This window comes from Scyliorhinus torazame, chromosome 11, assembly GCF_047496885.1.
Source record: "Scyliorhinus torazame isolate Kashiwa2021f chromosome 11, sScyTor2.1, whole genome shotgun sequence".
Lineage (NCBI taxonomy): Eukaryota > Metazoa > Chordata > Chondrichthyes > Carcharhiniformes > Scyliorhinidae > Scyliorhinus > Scyliorhinus torazame.
The window spans coordinates 180,048,318-180,067,505 of record NC_092717.1 but is presented as its reverse complement, the minus strand read 5'-3'; the positions used below and the strand labels follow the sequence as shown (position 1 = coordinate 180,067,505).

The window sequence follows — 19,188 nt, the reverse complement described above, 5'->3', positions numbered from 1 at the left end:
ATTTTTAAATGGTTTATGCAAAAGTCACTCACAAAGAACCCGAGTGGGATGTACAAACATGGAAGAATTTCCACATGAATAGGTCTTTTTGGGAAATAAACTGGACATGTACACCCTTGGGTTAAGATTACTTAGGAAATGCTTATGCCAGAAAGTGAAAAACGATGCTGCAGAATCCGGAAATCATTAGTTTGCCCCATAGGCCTATTTTCAGCACCAGCTAAATGAATTCCGCAATTGATTTTGTTTTGGAAATTAAACTAAAACAACAGCAAATTGTTTTCAATAAACTTTTGCAGTTTATATATCGCTGTATGGTGGGTATCAATGGTCTGGTTGGAGCTGCAAGGAGACGTGTAGCTTTAGTGTGCTCCGAAGCTGTGCAACATTCATTCCATTATTCACCACGCACTCTCACTCAGCCTCCATCTTGTGAGGGCTGGCTGATTGTGCTGTCAAACATGCAGTGTCCTCTCCTTAAGAATGGCAGGCTTGCATTTACATAGTACCCTCCACGACCTCAGGGCGTCCCAAAGCATTTTACAGTCAATGAAATACTCCTCCTCAAGTGCGGTCACTGGTGTAACATCGGAAATGTGGTTGTCAATTTAGGCACAGCACGCTCCTACAACCACCATTTGTCATCACGACCATATAAACTGTTGTTAGTGATGCTGTTCGAGGGATAAATGCTGGTCAGGACATCGCAGAGAAGAACCCTGCACTTCTTTGAAATAGTGTCACGGGGATCTTTTATGACCAGCCGAGAGGGCAGACAAATGCCTGGTTCAACATAGCATTCAAAAGACAACACCTTGAAGACTGCAGCACTCCCTCAGTATTGCATTGGGAATGTCAGTCTACATTTTGTGCTCATGTTTCTAAGCTGGGCCTTGAACCACTAGCTTCTGACTGAGAGGCCAGAATGCTGCCAATGGAGCGGTGGCTGACTAAATACTTGAATGCAAGGAAATGGGGGGCCCTTGCTCAGGAAGTGATCAGCCCACTGAATGGACCAATTCAACATTTCTACAAGATTTAGAGCCAGGAACATTTCGAATTGGAGCCAGGAATTAACTTCCAGGTTCAGCACCTGAGCATTGTTCTCATTCCATATTGGTAAATCACTTTTAATTTAATTTGGTGTATGGGGTAAGTCCCTCTTTGGCCTTCAGAAGACCTCAGACAAAAGGCGGCATGTGACAATTCTTTTGAGAAACCACACAAAGCATGCAGTGCGCTTCTAAATTGGTCCCTTTGTAAAATGCAATTTCTGTACAGCTTTCAAAAGCAGAATTATAAAGTGAGTGGAGCTTTGCCCTGGTGAAGTGTAACATAAATAAGAAGACTGGTTGCTGCCAGAGATTAAGTAATTTATTTTCAAGGATACTCGAAAGAAAGGAAAGAAAAACACTCCGGTTTTGCTGTTATGTCAGTAAACATTATTGAGCAATATATACCTTTCAGTAAAAACCAGCTGCCGCCAGAACAGGAAGAGTGAATCGGCAGGAGAACAGAGTTCTGCCAACACGGCCACTATTTGTTCATAGTGTGCTTCATCCATTGTTTGAAATGTAAAGCATTCTCACAGCTTACTTTCCGCCCCTACTATAATCTGTCTGACAGTTCTAGCTATTTCTCACCACAGGTTTCGGGACACAGTTGTTGCAAAGAAATTAAGGATTTGTTTTTACGACACAAGCCTCAGACAGCATAAGGGTTTCCAGCTGCCATTTTTGTTTTCTTTTTATGTCCATGTATCCATAACTTAGTTCCTGTGGCACAGTAGGTAGCGTCCCTGTTTCTGAGCCAGAAGCTCCAGGTTTGAGTCCTAGTTCAGGATGTCATGGCCAAGGAAGATGTTTATAATGTGGTTAAAAAGGTTGCCTTCCAACACGCTAATGGCTGGCGGTAAGAGCGGGAGAGACTCCTAATCAGCCACGATTAATGTGGAGTGGCGCCCCTCAATCTACTAGTCAAAGAACAAGAACAAAGAAAAGTATAGCACAGGAACAGGCCCTTCGGCCCTCCAAGCCTGAGCCGACCATGCTGCCTGTCTAAACTAAAATCTTCTACACTTCCGGGGTCCGAATCCCTCTATTCCCATCCTATTCATGTATTTGTCAAGATGCCCCTTAAATGTCACTATCGTCCCTGCTTCCACCACCTCCTCCGGCAGCGAGTTCCAGGCACCACTTCCCTCTGTGTAAAAACTTACGTCGTACGTCTCCTCTAAACCTTGCCCCTCGCACCTTAAAACCTTCCTAGTAATTGACCCCTCTACCCTGTGAAAAAGTTTCCGACTATCCACTCTGTCTCTGCCCCTCATAATTTTGTAGACCTCTATCAGGTTGCCTCTCAACCTCCTTTGTTCCAGTGAGAACAAACCAAGTTTATTCAACCTCTCCTCATAGCTAATGCCCTCCATACCAGGCAACATCCTGGTAAATCTCTTTTGCATCCTCTATAAAGCCTCCACATCCTTTTGGTAGTGTGGCAACCAGAATTGAACACTTAACTCCAAGTGTGGCCTAACTAAGGTTCAATACAGCTGAAACATGACTTGCCAATCTGGCGAGAGACTAGCAACCTGTTCTGGGGATTACTGGCAATGGAAACAGACGAAGGTCTGCCTCAGTGCACCACTAGATGTGGGAAGAGAATTGGAATCCATAACTTAAGAGGCCACAGGACAGATGAATGTGTAGGACTCTCCAAGGATTTCATAGATTATCATAGAATTTACAGTGCAGAAGGAGGCCATTCGGCTCATCAAGTCTGCACCGGCTCTTGGAAAGAGCACCCTACCCAAGGTCAACACCTCCACCCTATCCCCATAACCCAGTAACCCCACCCAACACCAAGGGCAATTTTGGACACGAAGGGCAATTTATCATGGCCAATCCACCTAACCCGCACATCTTTGGACTGTGGGAGGAAACCGGAGCACCCGGAGGAAACCCACGCACACACGGGAAGGATGTGCAGACTCCGCACAGACAGTGACCCACGCCGGAATTGAACCTGGGACCCTGGAGCTGTGAAGCAATTGTGCTATCCACAATGCTACCATGCTGCCTTTTGATCCAGGTTGCAACTAGTGTCTTCTCTTAGCAGCTCAGTGTGAGTCAGTAGCACAATGGTTAGCACTGTTGCTTCACAGCTCCAGGGTCTCAGGTTTGATTCCCGGCTTGGGTCACTGTCTGTGCGGAGTCTGCACGTTCTCCCCGGGGGTCCCAGTGGTTTCCTCCCACAAGTCCCGAAAGACATGCTGTTAGATAATTTGGATATTCTGAATTCTCCCTCTGTACCCGAACAGCCGGAATATGGCGACTAGGGGCTTTTCACAGTAACTTCATTGCAGTGTTAATGTAAGCCTACTTATGACAATAAAGATTATTATTATTAAATCGTGGCTCGCGGTGGTTTCAAAAGCTGCCCACTGGAAAATCACAAGCATAAGGCTATGTCAAATCATACAACTTTGCCAGGATCGTTACTCTGCAGTCGCAGAAGGATCCGGATTCTGCACAATCTGTTACTTGGAGCTGTTGTGTCAGTGACCAGTGAATATGGCAATTGGCCAGTGAAGATGGATTGTGAACATGAACCGGAAGAACATGGGAAGAACTTCCTTTATATTCTGCCTCAGAGATACTGCTTCCTGCTTTTGTATTTTCTTGACACAAGTTCATTCCTCGGATTCTTAGGAATCCTGATAATTTTGCCCCAACAAATTATCCAAAGTTCACAGCCATTCCTCTGAGACCCAGGCCTCACCTCTGCCACATCAATTTAAGAGGTAATTGTAATGTGGGGAAGGGGAGTAACACTTTTTACCCCAATATATCAAGTGTAATATGGAAAAAAGGCCAGAATTAAAACATCACTGGGAATAATTTTCATCAGGCGTGATTCAGCAGCCTTGTCACGCCCAACCTGGTGTCAGGACAAGGCTGTTGAATCTTGCGAGAGGCCGCTCGCGAGATTTGTGGCGCTCAAAACAGTGTGCTAGATTCAACGGTGTTTCGCGAGATGCCGTGATCTGTGCCTTGCCCTCACTGAACGTGACCTTAGTCAGCATATTTAAATAAGCCATTCGGCTCAAATAAATATGCGATTGCCGGATTCTCTAGGGAATTGCCGCCCACGCCTGGGAGACCTTGCCAAGGTGCCGTTTAGTATTCGTCCACATAAATTTGGACCAGTCGGAATGACACCTGGGGGTTCCGCAGGTGGTTGGAGACAGGGCAGGGTGGAACACTAGCACCCAGGCTCCTTGGCCCTGCCAGTCTAGCCGTGCCAGGTTGGCACTGCCCGGGATCAGGGCTGGGCCTCCGGAGGCTTGCCAGGTCAAAGGGGGCTGAAGGAGTGTTCCCAGGGGCCTCCCAGAGGTTGTGGGGGAGGGGGGGGGGTTGAGGAAGGTCCGAGCAGCCTTTCAAAATTGCTCCCCTGCTCACCTGCAGCCTTGATGGAGAGAAACACCCGGAGGTCAAAATAAAACCAGCCAAGTGTCGTTGAATACTGGGGTGTTTCTAAGCATTGCAGCCGACGAGAAACACCTCGCTAAACGCACTCAAAACCGCAAATAGAAATTTTTTGAGTGAATCTTGCCCATCATTCCCACAATGTGTTGTTCAAAGCAAACACAGAAACAATAAGTTCGAGGTCTCCATCTCCAAGAGGAGAATTCCGCCATTGATCACCAATTGAGTTGCTGCACATAGAAAGACCAAGAGCCAAATTCTGAAAGAACCAACATGTCAATGTTTGTGGAGCAAGATGACAAATTGTTCATTACCTTACGCAACAGCCACTGAGAAATCGGTACGAGTAGAGGTGTGGGAACTCCAAAGCGTCAGAAGCATCACCTGAGAGAAAAAAGGACAACTGAGGAGGTATTCAAGTCTTTATATCAAAACCACACTTATTAAATAATGAGGTTATAACACAAGATGAGAATTTGCTGCCGCAATATCCAAAAGTAATTTTCTATAGTCCTTAAAAATGCACAATTGAGATACATCATTGGAATCATTATAGGTATGGCTTTATTTCTGCAAGTATATACTGCAAAGCTGAATATTCAAAACATGGAAAGTGGGTATCTGCTTAACCTGTTATTAGGGAGATACAAGTGAAGAACAGAACAATAAGTGGAGTTACTACTGTTTCGGATTGTCTGCTATTATTGTAATTATACATGTTCTGAGGATGGATCAAAATGTAAATTGTTGGAAAAAACTTCCAAAACCCAGAATTTCCAGGGATGGAATGGGGGCGGGGGGATAATATTGACAGGAACCCTAAAGAAATTATGTAAATGGCTGTTTCCTTTCACTCATTCATCCAAGTTCCTGGTAGTGAATCCTCCAGAAATTTCAGAACGTATCGTCTCTTGAGAATGAACTACTTTTCTTTCTTTCATATAAATGATATTGACAAACACGGAATCAAAAATAACCTGTGTTGAGTGAAGTGAAGACTTGATCAAATTTCATCCTGCTGTACTCTAATAGAATTGCTGTCACGCTGATCTCTCTGCCCCTGGTCTCCTGCACTGCTCCAGTGAAGCTTAATGCAAGTTCGAGGAACAGAGGCTCATCTTTCAATTAGGCACTTCACAGCTTTTCATTCTCAATGGTGTGTGTAACAATTTCAAATTGTTACCCCTGCCCTAAATTGCTTCCATTTTCTTTGCGATTTTGATGTTTTGTCGTCTTTAGGTGGCAACTGTTCATCATTCTGCCATTCACAACTCTTCTAGATACATTGGATAGACTTATGGACGATAAGGGAATAGTGTAGATGGGCTTTAGAGTGGTTTCACAGGTCGGCGCAACATCGAGGGCTGAAGGGCCTGTACTGCGCTGTAATGTTCTATGTTCTATCTTTCAGTTCTTTACTTAACTCATTACCACACCCTTCTCCTATCAACCATTTTATTATTTAATTTCCCTGGCCTTCCATCATTTCACAGACCTTCCTTTGTTCTTTTCTCAACACCCCACCCCATTCATAAGAACATAAGAACTAGGATCCAGCAGAGGGCAGTAGAGCGGAGCTGCTGATTGGTGTTGCAAGAGAAATTTGCATACCTCCGTCGTGGTCACCCTAATTTGAAGGTGTACCTGAGCTATAGACCCTAGCTGTTCGAGTGAAGACAAGCATCCAGCAGAGGGCAGTAGAGCGGAGCTGCTGATTGGTGTTGCAAGGGAAATTTGCATACCTCCGTCGTGGTCACCCTAATTTGAAGGTAGTTTGTGGAGGAGCTGTTGGCCAGTGACACTTAAACCCAAAACACTTCTTCAGTGTTTCCCTCCCTACCCCCTCCTCGAACCAAAAAAAACCAACCGCTGTAAAGATCAAGAGGAAGGCTCGAGGTCAGGAAGAAGTTGAACCGTGACGCCACAGCCTGCAGGTAAGGGATTGGCTGGTGACTGGTAAGTAGTTTTTTCTTTTATATTCCCTCAGGTGCAGGGCGCAGAGGTTGCTGAATGAGTGCTTGCTGAGAAGGGGCGTGAATAACAGGTAAGCTCTTTCTTTCTTTTTCTTTTTTTTTGTCTAGGGGGATGGCAGGGGAGGTAGTGCAATGTTCCTCCTGCAGAATGTTTGAGGTGAGGGACGCCGACAATGTCCCTGCTGATTTCATCTGTGGGAAGTGCACCCATCTCCAGCTCCTCAGAAACCGCGTTAGGGAATTGGAGCTGGATGAACTTCGGATCATTCGGGAGGCAGAGGTGGTCACAGATAGAAGCTTCAGGGATGTAGTTACTCCGAAGAATAAAGATAGATGGGTGACAGTGAGAGGGGCTGGGAAGAAGCAGTCAGTACAGTGATTCCCTGTGGTCGTTCCCCTTAGTAACAAGTATACCGCTTTGGATATTGTTGGGGGGGGGGGGACTTACCAGGGGTAAGCCATGGGGTGCAGGTCTCTGGCACAGAGTCTGTCCCTGTTGCTCAGAAGGGAAGGGGGGAGAGGAGTAGGGCATTAGTCATTGGAGACTCCATAGTTAGGGGGATAGATAGGAGATTCTGTGGGAACGAGAGGGAGTCGCGGTTGGTGTGTTGCCTCCCAGGTGCCAGGGTGCGTGATGTCTCGGATCGTGTTTTCGGGATCCTTAAAGGGGAGGAGGAGCAGCCCCAAGTCATGGTCCACATAGGTACCAATGACATAGGTAGGAAAAGGGATAGGGATGTAAGGCAGGAATTCAGGGAGCTAGGGTGGAAACTTAGATCTAGGACAAACAAAGTTATTATCTCTGGATTGTTACCCGTGCCACGTGATAGCAAGATGAGGAATAGGGAAAGAGAGGAGTTGAACGCGTGGCTACAGGGATGGTGCAGGAGGGAGGGTTTCAGATTTCTGGATAACTGGGGCTCATTCTGGGGTCGGTGGGACCTCTACAAACGGGATGGTCTACACCTGGACCAGAGGGGTACCAATATCCTGGGGGGGGAAATTTGCTAATGCTCTTCAGGAGGGTTTAAACTAGTTCAGCAGGGGCTTGGGAACCTGAATTGTAGCTCCAGTATACAGGAGGTTGAGAGTAGTGAGGTCATGAGTAAGGTTTTAAAGTTGCAGGAGTGTACCGGCAGGCAGGAAGGTGGTTTAAAGTGGGTCTTCTTCAATGCCAGGAGCATCCGGAATAAGGTGGGTGAACTTGCGGCAGGGTTGGTACCTGGGACTTCGATGTTGCGGCCATTTCGGAGAGATGGATAGAGCAGGGACAGGAATGGTTGTTGCAGGTGCCGGGGTTTAGATATTTCAGTAAGCTCAGGGAAGGTGGTAAAAGAGGGGAGGGGTGGCATTGTTAGTCAAGGACAGTATTACGGTGGCAGAAAGGACGTTTGATGAGGACTCGTCAATTGAGGTAGTATGGGCTGAGGTTAGAAACAGGAAAGGAGAGGTCACCCTGTTAGGGGTTTTCTATAGGCCTCCGAAAAATTCCAGAGATGTAGAAGAAAGGATTGCAAAGATGATTCTGGATAGGAGCGAAAGCAACACGGTAGTTGTTATGGGAGACTTTAACTTTCCAAATATTGACTGGAAACGCTATAGTTTGAGTACTTTAAATGGGTCCGTTTTTATCCAATGTGTGCAGGAGGGTTTCCTGACACAGTATGTAGATAGGCCAACGAGAGGCGAGGCTGTATTGGATTTGGGACTGGGTAATGAACCAAGACAGGTGTTAGATTTGAAGGTAGGTGAGCACTTTGGTGATAGTGACCACAATTCGATTACGTTTACTTTAGTGATGGAAAGGGATAGGTATATACTGCTGGGCAAGAGTTATATCTGGGGGAACGGCAATTATGATGCGATAAGGAAAGACTTAGGATGCATCGGATGGAGAGGAAAACTGCAGGGGATGGGCACAATGGAAATGTGGAGCTTGTTCAAGGAACAACTACTGTGTGTCCTTGATAAGTATGTGCCTGTCAGGCAGGGAGGAAGTGGTCGAACAAGGGAACCGTGGTTTACTAAGGCATTCAAAACACTTGTCAAGAGGAAGAAGGAGGCTTATGTAAAGATGAGACATGAAGGTTCAGTAAGGGCGCTCGAGAGTTACAAGTTAGCTAGGAAGGACCTAAAGAGAGAGCTAAGAAGAGCCAGGAGGAGACATGAGAAGTCTTTGGCAGGTAGGATCAAGGATAACTCGAAAGCTTTCTATAGATATGTCAGGAATAAAAGAATGACTAGAGTAAGAGTAGGGCCAGTCAAGGACAGTAGTGGGAAGTTGTGCATGGAGTCCGATGAGATAGGAGAGGTGCTAAATGAATATTTTTCGTCAGTATTCACACAGGAAAAAGACAATGTTGTCGAGGCGAATACTGAGATTCAGGCTACTAGACTAGAAGTGCTTGAGGTTCATAAGGAGGAGGTGTTAACAATTCTGGAAAGGGTGAAAATAGATAAGTCCCCTGGGCCGGATGGGATTTATCCTAGGATTCTTTGGGAAGCTAGGGAGGAGATTGCTGAGCCTTTGGCTTTGATCTTTATGTCATCTTTGTCAACAGGAATAGTGCCAGAAGACTGGAGGATAGTAAATGTTGTCCCCTTGTTCAAGAAGGGGAGTAGAGACAACCCTGGTAACTATAGACCAGTGAGCCTTACTTCTGTTGTGGGCAAAATCTTGGAAAGGTTTATCAGAGATAGGGCGTATAATCATGTGGAAAGGGATAATTTGATTAGACATGGTCAACACGGTTTCGTGAAGGGTAGGTCGTGCCTCACAAACCTTATTGAGTTCTTTGAGAAGGTGACTAAACAGGTGGATGAGGGTAAAGCAGTTGATGTGGTGTATATGAATTTCAGTAAAGTGTTTGATAAGGTTCACCACGGTAGGCTAGTGCAGAAAATACGGAAGCATGGGATTCAGGGAGATTTAGCAGTTTGGATCAGAAATTGGCTAGCTGGAAGAAGACAAAGGGTGGTGGTTGATGGGAAGTGTTCAGACTGGAGTCCAGTTACTAGTGGTGTACCACAAGGATCTGTTTTGGGGCCACTGCTGTTTGTCATTTTTATAAATGACCTGGAGGAGGGCGTAGAAGGATGGGTGAGTAAATTTGCAGATGACACTAAAGTCGGTGGAGTTGTGGACAGTGCGGAAGGATGTTACAAGTTACAGAAGGACATAGATAAGCTGCAGCGCTGGGCTGAGAGGTGGCAAATGGAGTTTAATGCAGAAAAATGTGAGGTGATTCATTTTGGAAGGAATAACAGGAAGACAGAGTACTGGGCTAATGGTAAGATTCTTGGCAGTGTGGATGAGCAGAGAGATCTCGATGTCCATGTACATAGATCCCTGAAAGTTGCCACTCAGGTTGAGTGGGTTGTTAAGAAGGCATACGGTGTTTTAGCTTTCATTGGTAGAGGGATTGAGATTCGTAGCCATGAGGTCATGTTGCAGCTGTACAAAACTCTGGTGCGGCCGCATTTAGAGTATTGCGTGCAATTCTGGTCACCGCATTATAGGAAGGATGTGGAAGCATTGGAAAGGGTGCAGAGGAGATTTACCAGAATGTTGCCTGGTATGGAGGGAAGATTTTATGAGGAAAGGCGGAGGGACTTGAGGCTGTTTTCGTTAGAGAAGAAGGTTAAGAGGTGACTTAATTGAGGCATACAAGATGATCAGAGGATTGGATAGGGTGGACAGTGAGAGCCTTTTACCTCGGATGGTGATAGCTAACACCAGGGGACATAGCTTTAAATTGAGGGGAGATAGATATAAGACAGATGTCAGAGGTAGGTTCTTTACTCAGAGAGTAGTAAGGGTGTGGAATACCCTGCCTGGAACAGTAGTGGACTCGCCAACACTAAGGGTATTCAAATGGTCATTGGATAGACATATGGACGATAAGGGAATAGTGTAAATGGGCTTTAGAGTGGTTTCACAGGTCAGCGCAACATCGAGGGCTGAAGGGCCTGTACTGCGCTGTTATGTTCTATGTTCTAGGAGCAGGAGTAGGCCATCTGGCCCCTCGAGCCTGCTCCGCCATTCAATGAGATCATGGCTGATCTTTTGTGGACTCAGCTCCACTTTCCGGCCCAAACACCATAACCCTTAATCCCTTTATTCTTCAAAAAACTATCTATCTTTACCTTAAAAGCATTTAATAAAGAAGCCTCAACTGCTTCACTGGGCAAGGAATTCCATAGATTCACAACCCTTTGGGTGAAGAAGTTCCTCCTAAACTCAGTCCTAAATCTACTTCCCCTTATTTTGAGGCTATGCCCTCTAGTTCTGCTTTCACCCGCCAGTGGAAACAACCTGCCCACATCTATCCTATCTATTCCCTTCATAATTTTATATGTTTCTATAAGATCCCCCTCATCCTTCTAAATTCCAACAAGTACAGTCCCAGTCTACTCAGCCTCTCCTCGTAATCCAACCCCTTCAGCTCTGGGATTAACCTAGTGAATCTCCTCTGCACAACCTCCAGTGCCAGTACGTTCTTTCTCAGGTAAGGAGACCAAAACTGAACACAATACTCCAGGTGTGGCCTCACTAACACCTTATACAATTGCAGCATAACCTCCCTAGTCTTAAACTCCATCCCTCTTGCAATGAAGGACACAATTTAATTTGCCTTCTTAATCACCTGTTGCATCTGTAAACCAACTTTTTGCGACTCATGCACGAGCACACCCAGGTCTCTCTGCACAGCAGCATGTTTTAATATTTCATCATTTAAATAATAATCCCTTTTGCTGTTATTCCTACCAAAACTGATAACCTCACATTTGTCAACATTGTATTCCATCGGCCAGACCCTAGCCCATTCACTTAACCTATCCAAATCCCTCTGCAGACTTCCAGTATCCTCTGCACTTTTTGCTTTACCACTCATCTTAGTGTCGTCTGCAAACTTGGACACATGGCCCTTGGCCCCCCAACTCCAAATCATCGATGTAAATTGTGAACAATTGTGGGCCCAATACTGATCCCTGAGGGACACCACTAGCTACTGATTGCCAACCAGAGAAACACCCATTAATCCCCACTCTTTGCTTTCTATTAATTAACCAATCCTCTATCCATGCTACTGCTTTCCCCTTAATGCCATCCATCTTTATCTTATGCAGCAACCTTTTGTGTGGCACCTTGTCAAAGGCTTTCTGGAAATCCAGATATACCACATCCATTGGCTCCCCGTTATCTACCGCACTGGTAATGTCCTCAAGAAATTCCTCCAAATTAGTTAGGCACGACCTGCTCTTTATGAACCCATGCTGCGTCTGCCCAATGGGACAATTTCCATCCAGATGCCTCGCTATTTCTTCCTTGATGATAGATTCCAGCATCTTCCCTACTACCGAAGTTAAGCTCACTGGCCTATAATTACCCGCTTTCAGCCTACCTCCTTTTTTAACAGTGGTGTCACGTTTGCTAATTTCCAATCTACCGGGACCACCCCAGAGTCTAGTGAATTTTGGTAAATTATCACTAGTGCATTTGCAATTTCCCTCGCCATCTCTTTTAGCACTCTGGGATACATTCCATCAGGGCCAGGAGACTTGGCTACCTTTGCCCCATTAGCTTGCCCATCACTACCTCCTTAGTGATAACAATCATCTCAAGGTCCTCATCTGCCATAGCCTCATTTCTATCAGCCACTGGCATGTTATTTGTCTCTTCCACTGTGAAGCCCGACCCAAAAAACCTGTTCAGTTCCTCAGCCATTTCCTCATCTCCCATTATTAAATCTCCCTTCTCACCCTCTAAAGGACCAATATTTACCTTAGCCACTCTTTTTTGTTTTATATATTTGTAGAAACTTTTACTATCTGTTTTTATATTCTGAGCAAGTTTACTCTCATAATCTATCTTACTCTTCTTTATCGCTTTTTTTAGTAGCTTTCTGTTGCCCCCTAAAGATTTCCTAGTCCTCTAGTCTCCCACTAATCTTTGCCACTTTGTATGCTTTTTCCTTCAATTTGATACTCTCCCTTATTTCCTTTGATATCCACGGTCGATTTTCCCTCTTTTTACCGTCCTTCCTTTTTGTAGGTATAAATCTTTGCTGAGCACTGTGGAAAATCGCTTGAATTAAGCCTATTACGTTTCTAACGTTTCCTCATTGAATTGATAATTCTTCTTCTTTCTCCACAATGCTGCCTGACTGACATATATCCAGCATTTTCAGAGTTTTTGCGTCTCTGCGTGTTTGTTCCCAAGTATGAATTTTGTATTACATAAAGAAATAGGCCATTTGGTCCAACAAGTCCATGCTCCACGCAAATATGTTCTGACCTCACTTCATCTAAACATATCAGCAGTAATCTTCTATTTTATTCTCCCTCATGCACTTATTTAGCTTTCTCCTTAAATGTATCTTGGTTATTTACCTCAACAACTCCTTGTGGTGACAAGTTCCACACTCTAACCACTTCCAGATTAAAGAATTGAATTCCTTACATTTATTAGTTCACTACTTTATATTTATGACCCCTCGTTGAGGAATCCCCAAATGGAAATATCTTCTCTGGATCTATCCTGTCACAATGAGGGAGGGAAATCTGCCCATGTTGCGGGCATTTCAATCTCCTTTTTCTTTTGTGATTTTTGATGCATGAGGTGAGCAAATTGAAAATACGTGGCAAGCAAATGCTTAAATCCCTTCATAACGTTAAGAATGAGCACTGCGTGAATCTACGGCAGCATAAATAGGGTACTTTGAGAATGTAATGAAAGTATGTAACAAATGATCGAACAGCTGAATCTTTTAAACCAAACTTTGAACATCTGCCAACATTAGTCTCAAAATGAAAGTTGTTTTAAATAAAACAGTACATGTACCTGATGGATGAGCTGCCAAGATCAATATCACCATACTGTAATCAGAGGAAAGATAAATAAGTTGCAAAACAATTCTTTCACTTTCTATGAAGCAAAGGTAAAGCCCTACTGCCTGGTCACATAACTCATTCCGTCATTGTTTTGATTAAGTACTAAGTCTTGGGAAGCAGACATGTGGGGTTAGTCCGGGCATCAAGTTATTTTCGACTGTCTAGATGGCCGAGGAGATGCAAGATGAGACAAAACAGTACTTTCCCACCACTGCTATGAATTAGATAGGTTTACAAAGGCTGTTCCTGTCTGTTACAATTATGAAGTATGCTTTGGGAGTGTGTCTTTAAATACAGTAAAATGAAATGAGTCATGTGACCAGTTCTAAAATCTGCCTGACAGCAAGCCTGGGTGGTTTGTTTTTCTTTTAAAGAGATTAAAGGAGGCCCACAGAGTTTTACTGGTAAGAAAGTTTGAGGTGTACACACTTGGAGACAAGGGTAGTAGTATGTGTGCTAACAATTCCAGGTCCCATGTTCGATTGCCTATGTTAAATTGATAAACCAAGTCGCCAAAGTCCCAGAAAAGTGTTGAGAATGTTTGCTTGTAAACAACTGTGCTTGAAACTATTCATTTCATTCCCGGGTGAAAGAGAATTGGTCTCGCAAGGATAGAAAATCAGTATTTCTACCTGTATACAAGATCCATGTGATTCACATTACTATATTGATGGACTTTGAAATGGAGAGGGTACAAAGGAAGCTGTGGTGATAACAGGATACAGAATTTTCTAAAATATAAGAACATAATGGGCAGCACGGTAGCCTTGTGGATAGCACAATTGCTTCACAGCTCCAGGGTCCCAGGTTTGATTCCGGCTTGGGTCACTGTCTGTGCGGAGTCTGCACATCCTCCCCGTGTGTGCGTGGGTTTCCTCCGGGTGCTCCGGTTTCCTCCCACAGTCCAAAGATGTGCGGGTTAGGTGGATTGGCCATGATAAATTGCCCCTTAGTGTCCAAAATTGCCCTTAGTGTTGGGTGGGGCTACTGGGTTGTGGGGATGGGGTGGCGGTGTTGGCCTTGGGTAGGGTGCTCTTTCCAAGAGCCGATGCAGACTCGATGGGCCGAATGGCCTCCTTCTGCACTGTAAATTCTATGATAAATTCTATGATGATGATGATAAATAGGAGGAGGAGATTATTTCCTTTGAGCCCGCTCTGCCATTCAATAAGATCATGGCGGACCTACTTCAAAACCATTTTCCGACACTATCCCTGGAACCCTTGATGTTTTAAACAAGTAAAAAAATCTATTAATCACAGTCTTGAATATACTCAATGACTGAGCCTCCACGACCCTCTGGGGCCAGAATTCCAAAGATTCATAACCCTTTGAGCAAAGAAATTACTCATAATATCAGTCCTAAGTAGCTTGCTCCTTAATCAGAGATTGTGCCCCCTGGTTTCCGAAAAGAAAGCATTGAATTGGAATGAGAGAGTGAGAAAGAGAGAGTGAGAAAGAGAGAGTGAGAAAGAGAAAGAGAGTGAGAAAGAGAGAGTGAGAAAGAGAAAGAGAGTGAGAAAGAGAGAGTGAGAGAGAGAAACCAGAAAATTTGAAACAGACAGAGAAAGGCTTCCAGTTTGCGAACAGGGAGTAGCAGGTAGATTTTATGAGGGACTAGATTTAATTCCCAATTTTGATTTGGCAAGGAATATTTGCCTAAATTCAGTGAGGAGGGAGTTGAAATACATTTGATCTCAACTGAGAAAATTGCTTTAAAAAATAAAATGACAAGTCCTGAGAGAAATGTGACCGAGTTTATTACAGGGTCATTTGAAAGGAAAAATACTGGAGGTTTATTCAACCCTTTCAGATGAACAGCCTGCAGACTGTGACACTGTTAAGACTGTCGTGCTTAATTCTGGGAGTTAATTCCAGAAGCTTATAGTCAAATATTTAAAAATCTGAAAGAGAAAGAGAACCACATTTTTGTGGAATTTGTTGGAGCAAATTAAATGGTGTTTGTTCGGTTGTATCGGGCAATGATGAACATTCTGAAAATGGAGGGTGTGTTGTTACTGGATGAATATACAAACAGTATTCTTTCGGAATCGGATCCCGCCTCGTAGACTGCAAAGTTTCTAAAGTGAGGTAAAGAAGTAGTTTTGGATAATGGTTGCAAATAATCCCACAAATACATTGGGGACTGCAAACCTTTGTTTGCAAACCCATACAGAAATTGGACAGGTAAGAGAAGTGATAGTGAACAGAACACGAATTTGCACGGGGTCACAGTGAGACCAACTTGCTGCAGGTAATTTAATAATAATAATCTTTATTGTCACAAGTAGGCTTACATTAACACGGCAATGAAATTACTGAGAAAGGCCCCTAGTCACCACATTCCGGCACCTGTTCGGGTACGCAGAGGGAGAATTCAGAATGACCAATTCACCTAACAGCATGTCTTTCGGGACTTGTGGGAGGAAACCGGAGCACCCGGAGGAAACCCACAAAGACACAGGGAGGACATGCAGACTCCACACAGACAGTGACCCAAGCCGGGAATTGAACCTAGGACCCTGGCACTGTGAAGCAACAGTGCTAACCACTGTGTTACCATGCCGTACATTGACATTAGCCAGGACAGGTGGGGGGGTGGGCAGGCGAGGGGAAGAGAATGGTGGGCATAGATTTCCCAGGGGGCTCTCTGGAAACTGGACGGCAAGCCGTTTGGAAGAGATCACAGTGCGCATGTGCAAGTATGTACTGCGGGCGCGCAAAATTCACTGCTGCAGATCACAGGACAAACAGCATTCCAAATGGAGGCAACCCAGGACACAGGACAAATTGTGCAAATAATTAATGGGATGGTTGGTGACCCTCAATTTTGAGGCAGATAGAAGAACTGAGAAGACAGACACTTCTCAGAATAGTGGAAAGAGACAGTGTGGGAGATAAAAATGATTCAACAAGGTCAGTGTGCTACTTTTGCCATAGGACAGGACATGTGAAGGCAAACTGCTGCTATCCCGCTTCTATCAACCTTACACAGTGACAAGGTTATTCATGAAGGCCTGCCTTCTCAACCTTGCCTCTTGCCCGCGCGCGGTGTGGTGATCCTCAGGTTAAATCACCACCAGTCAGCTCTCCCCCTCAAAGGGGAAAGCAGTCTATGGTCATCCAGGACTATGGCAACTTTACTGTAACAAGGGCAGGTGTCTATCAGACTTAATCCTAGTGGTAGTTTTTTGATGGACTAATATAGAGAACGGAGCTTTCAGACTAACTGTATTCTGGAAAATCATTTATTTGTTTGGGCACATCACAATCTATAAAGGAACTCATTCATTTGTAATTGTAGAGGCTGTGAGCACGCCTGTCCCAATGATGTCTATTATTGTTCATAAAGCAATTTAAATGATTTTCACAGGCTACGGATGGCACATTTGGAAGTTCCTTTAAGAGGAAGTGCAGAAACGTCTTAGTATTTCTATGCCAGGATATGGAAACAGATTGGATGAATGATATTAGTAACACTTACCCATGTAGAGGGTAAAATATGACGTGGATTAATTTGAGTTGAACTACCTATATCCATGTGGTAGCGCCTATGTATTTTAAAGTGGTGTTGTATACGTTTGAAGATTTGCTGATATTAAATAGCTCCCTCCCCCAGCACAACCACAAAACATCAGCACAAAAAGAGTTTTTAAGAATACAACTAAACTATCGTCAGTATAGTTTTTGGATGCAATGCTCTTCCGATATTTATCCAGCCTGTGAAAGAGTGTAATTTCTGCACTAATAATGGCTTATTCACAGATTAATTGCTAAATTCTTCAAAATCGCTGAGCATTTATTTTAGAAACAGGTCAGTGCACTGCAGCCAATGACATGAATTTCATTTTCCGAAAAGTTCTCAGGCATTGTTCAGGGTTGATAGGTTAAATGTTTTTAATAATCTATCTGAATTTCCCCAACGATGGGTACACTTCAGTTCATGAAATTCAAGAAAACAACAACACTCAGTTGAATCAATTCTGAATCAGGACCGTACTAAATACCGGTCAGTGAAGGATCATTTAAATAACTTCAAAACAATTCTCAAAAGATGACCTAATTGAGCTTAATTGAAAGACTGGCTACTGGAGATTGGAGGCCTATATTTTCATTTTATTTTAAACCTAGCAAGCAGGATATAAAGTGGCGTAATTTAAAGGAACCATTACAAGTCACGGACTAATTACAATCATTAGATTGTGCTGCATAGACATTAAAGAGTTAGTGCGATAACACTGAAGTGGCTGCACTGATAGACAAAAATCTGCCATACCCCTGCCAGCTCTCTGCAAGAGCAATTCACCTTGTCCAATTCCCACAGCTTTTGCTGTAAGTTTTAGAAATACAAACAGACAAAAGGCACCAGAAGCACACTAAGACAGTGGCAATGATACAAATGATGAAAAAAATGAAGGGGTGAAAAGAAGCCCTGCATTTATAAAGCATCTTTCGTATCTACAAAAGTCCTGAGTTTATTCAATAGTGGTTATGTTCTTCAGGGAAAATGTTGTTATACTCCAGAAAACTAGGTGGTAAAGGACAGGACAGGAGTCAATCTTCTTAAGCATGTAGTTACAAGAGCTACACATAAAAAAAAACATGTACCTCAGCACCCAAACGTCGCAGTTTCAGTCTATTGCTTTTTAATAGGGCACAAGTAAATGGCCAGCTAATACCCATCACCACATTAAAGATTGCAGAGAGGTCAACAATGGATGGTGCACCAGCGTCACTGTAAGAGGTGACCTTGGTATGGTCCGATTCACAGCTATGGCACAGGAACCTTGTGTGTGGAACCTGGCCACAACAAATTCAGGGAGGCTGGAACGGGGTGTGGAGGGCGGGGGCATGATGTTGGAATGGGGTTGGAAGGGGTCATGGCAGCAATTTTAAAAGTGTCTGAGGAGACGGAATTATATTTATCATGGAGTGTCACACTAGATCTAAAATAGTGCTTATAAAGTGAAAACATTTCCCAGTCCGGAACGTAAAAATGTTTTCTGGTTATGGATGATAATAAACATGCTTGCACTGACCCTGTTTTTCCCCCCCCATTCTATTCTTCCACTGCATTTTAGACATAAGCTACAGGAAGTGCAGCAAGAGTTAGGAAACAGTTCTGCTTAATATTTGCACCTCATTTATCACAAAAAAGTCACAACATTTTTGGAGAACAGGTATCTTTCAACCCTTCGTCTATGAGAGCTCAGTGAGCTGCTGTCCAGTGTCACAATGGGCCGCACAGCCCTGGATGAATTAGAATCAGTCTTTTCTGTAAGCTATGTTCGCTGGTTGGTGATCAGCTAGCAATCAAGCCACGACAAAATTACCACAAAAACAGGATTGGGTGGCGTGAGGGTGTTAATTGTATATATTAAGGTTAAATGTATATAGGTGGGAGACAACTATTGGATAAACGCTTGCGCATTTATGAAGCGACACTTATTGACACTGGTGGTGGGTTGTAGAGTTAGGAGCTATACGTTTATAACATTCCAATTAGTGAATAAATCTGGCTAGAAGAAGCTTAACAAGGAGGCGAGTAGATGAAGAGAATAGAAAGAAAGCGCAGCATGGTGGCACAGTGGTTGGCACTTCCACACACAGCACCAGGGACCTGGATTCAATTCTGGCCTTGGGTGACTGTTGAGTTTGCACATTCTCTCAATGTCTGTGTGGGTTTCCTCTGGGCTCTGGGTGTTCTGGTTTCCTCCCACAGTCCAAAGATGTGTAAGTTAGGTGGATTGGCCATGCTAAATTGCCCTTAGTGTCCCAAAAAAGGTAGGTGGGGTCACTGGGTAATGGGGATAGGTTGGAAGTGTGGGATTAAG

At 44.0% G+C, this 19,188-nt stretch overlaps 1 protein-coding gene across 13 annotated transcripts in view; it reads right to left on the bottom strand.

Annotated features, from left to right (window-relative positions):
• The window catches only part of LOC140385689 (UDP-N-acetylglucosamine transporter TMEM241 homolog), a 223,339-nt gene that overhangs the window by 118,170 nt on the left and 85,981 nt on the right, over positions 1–19,188 (bottom strand). For all 13 annotated transcript variants that reach the window (XR_011933422.1, XR_011933423.1, XR_011933424.1 and 10 more), the window contains 2 exons: positions 13,305–13,339; positions 4,802–4,871 (listed from right to left, as the gene is read on the bottom strand). Coding sequence is in view for 9 of the 13 variants with exons in the window: in XM_072468096.1 (XP_072324197.1) it covers positions 4,802–4,871; positions 13,305–13,339 (105 nt within the window). In the remaining 4 variants the exon portion in view is untranslated. The remainder of the gene's footprint in view (positions 1–4,801; positions 4,872–13,304; positions 13,340–19,188) is intronic.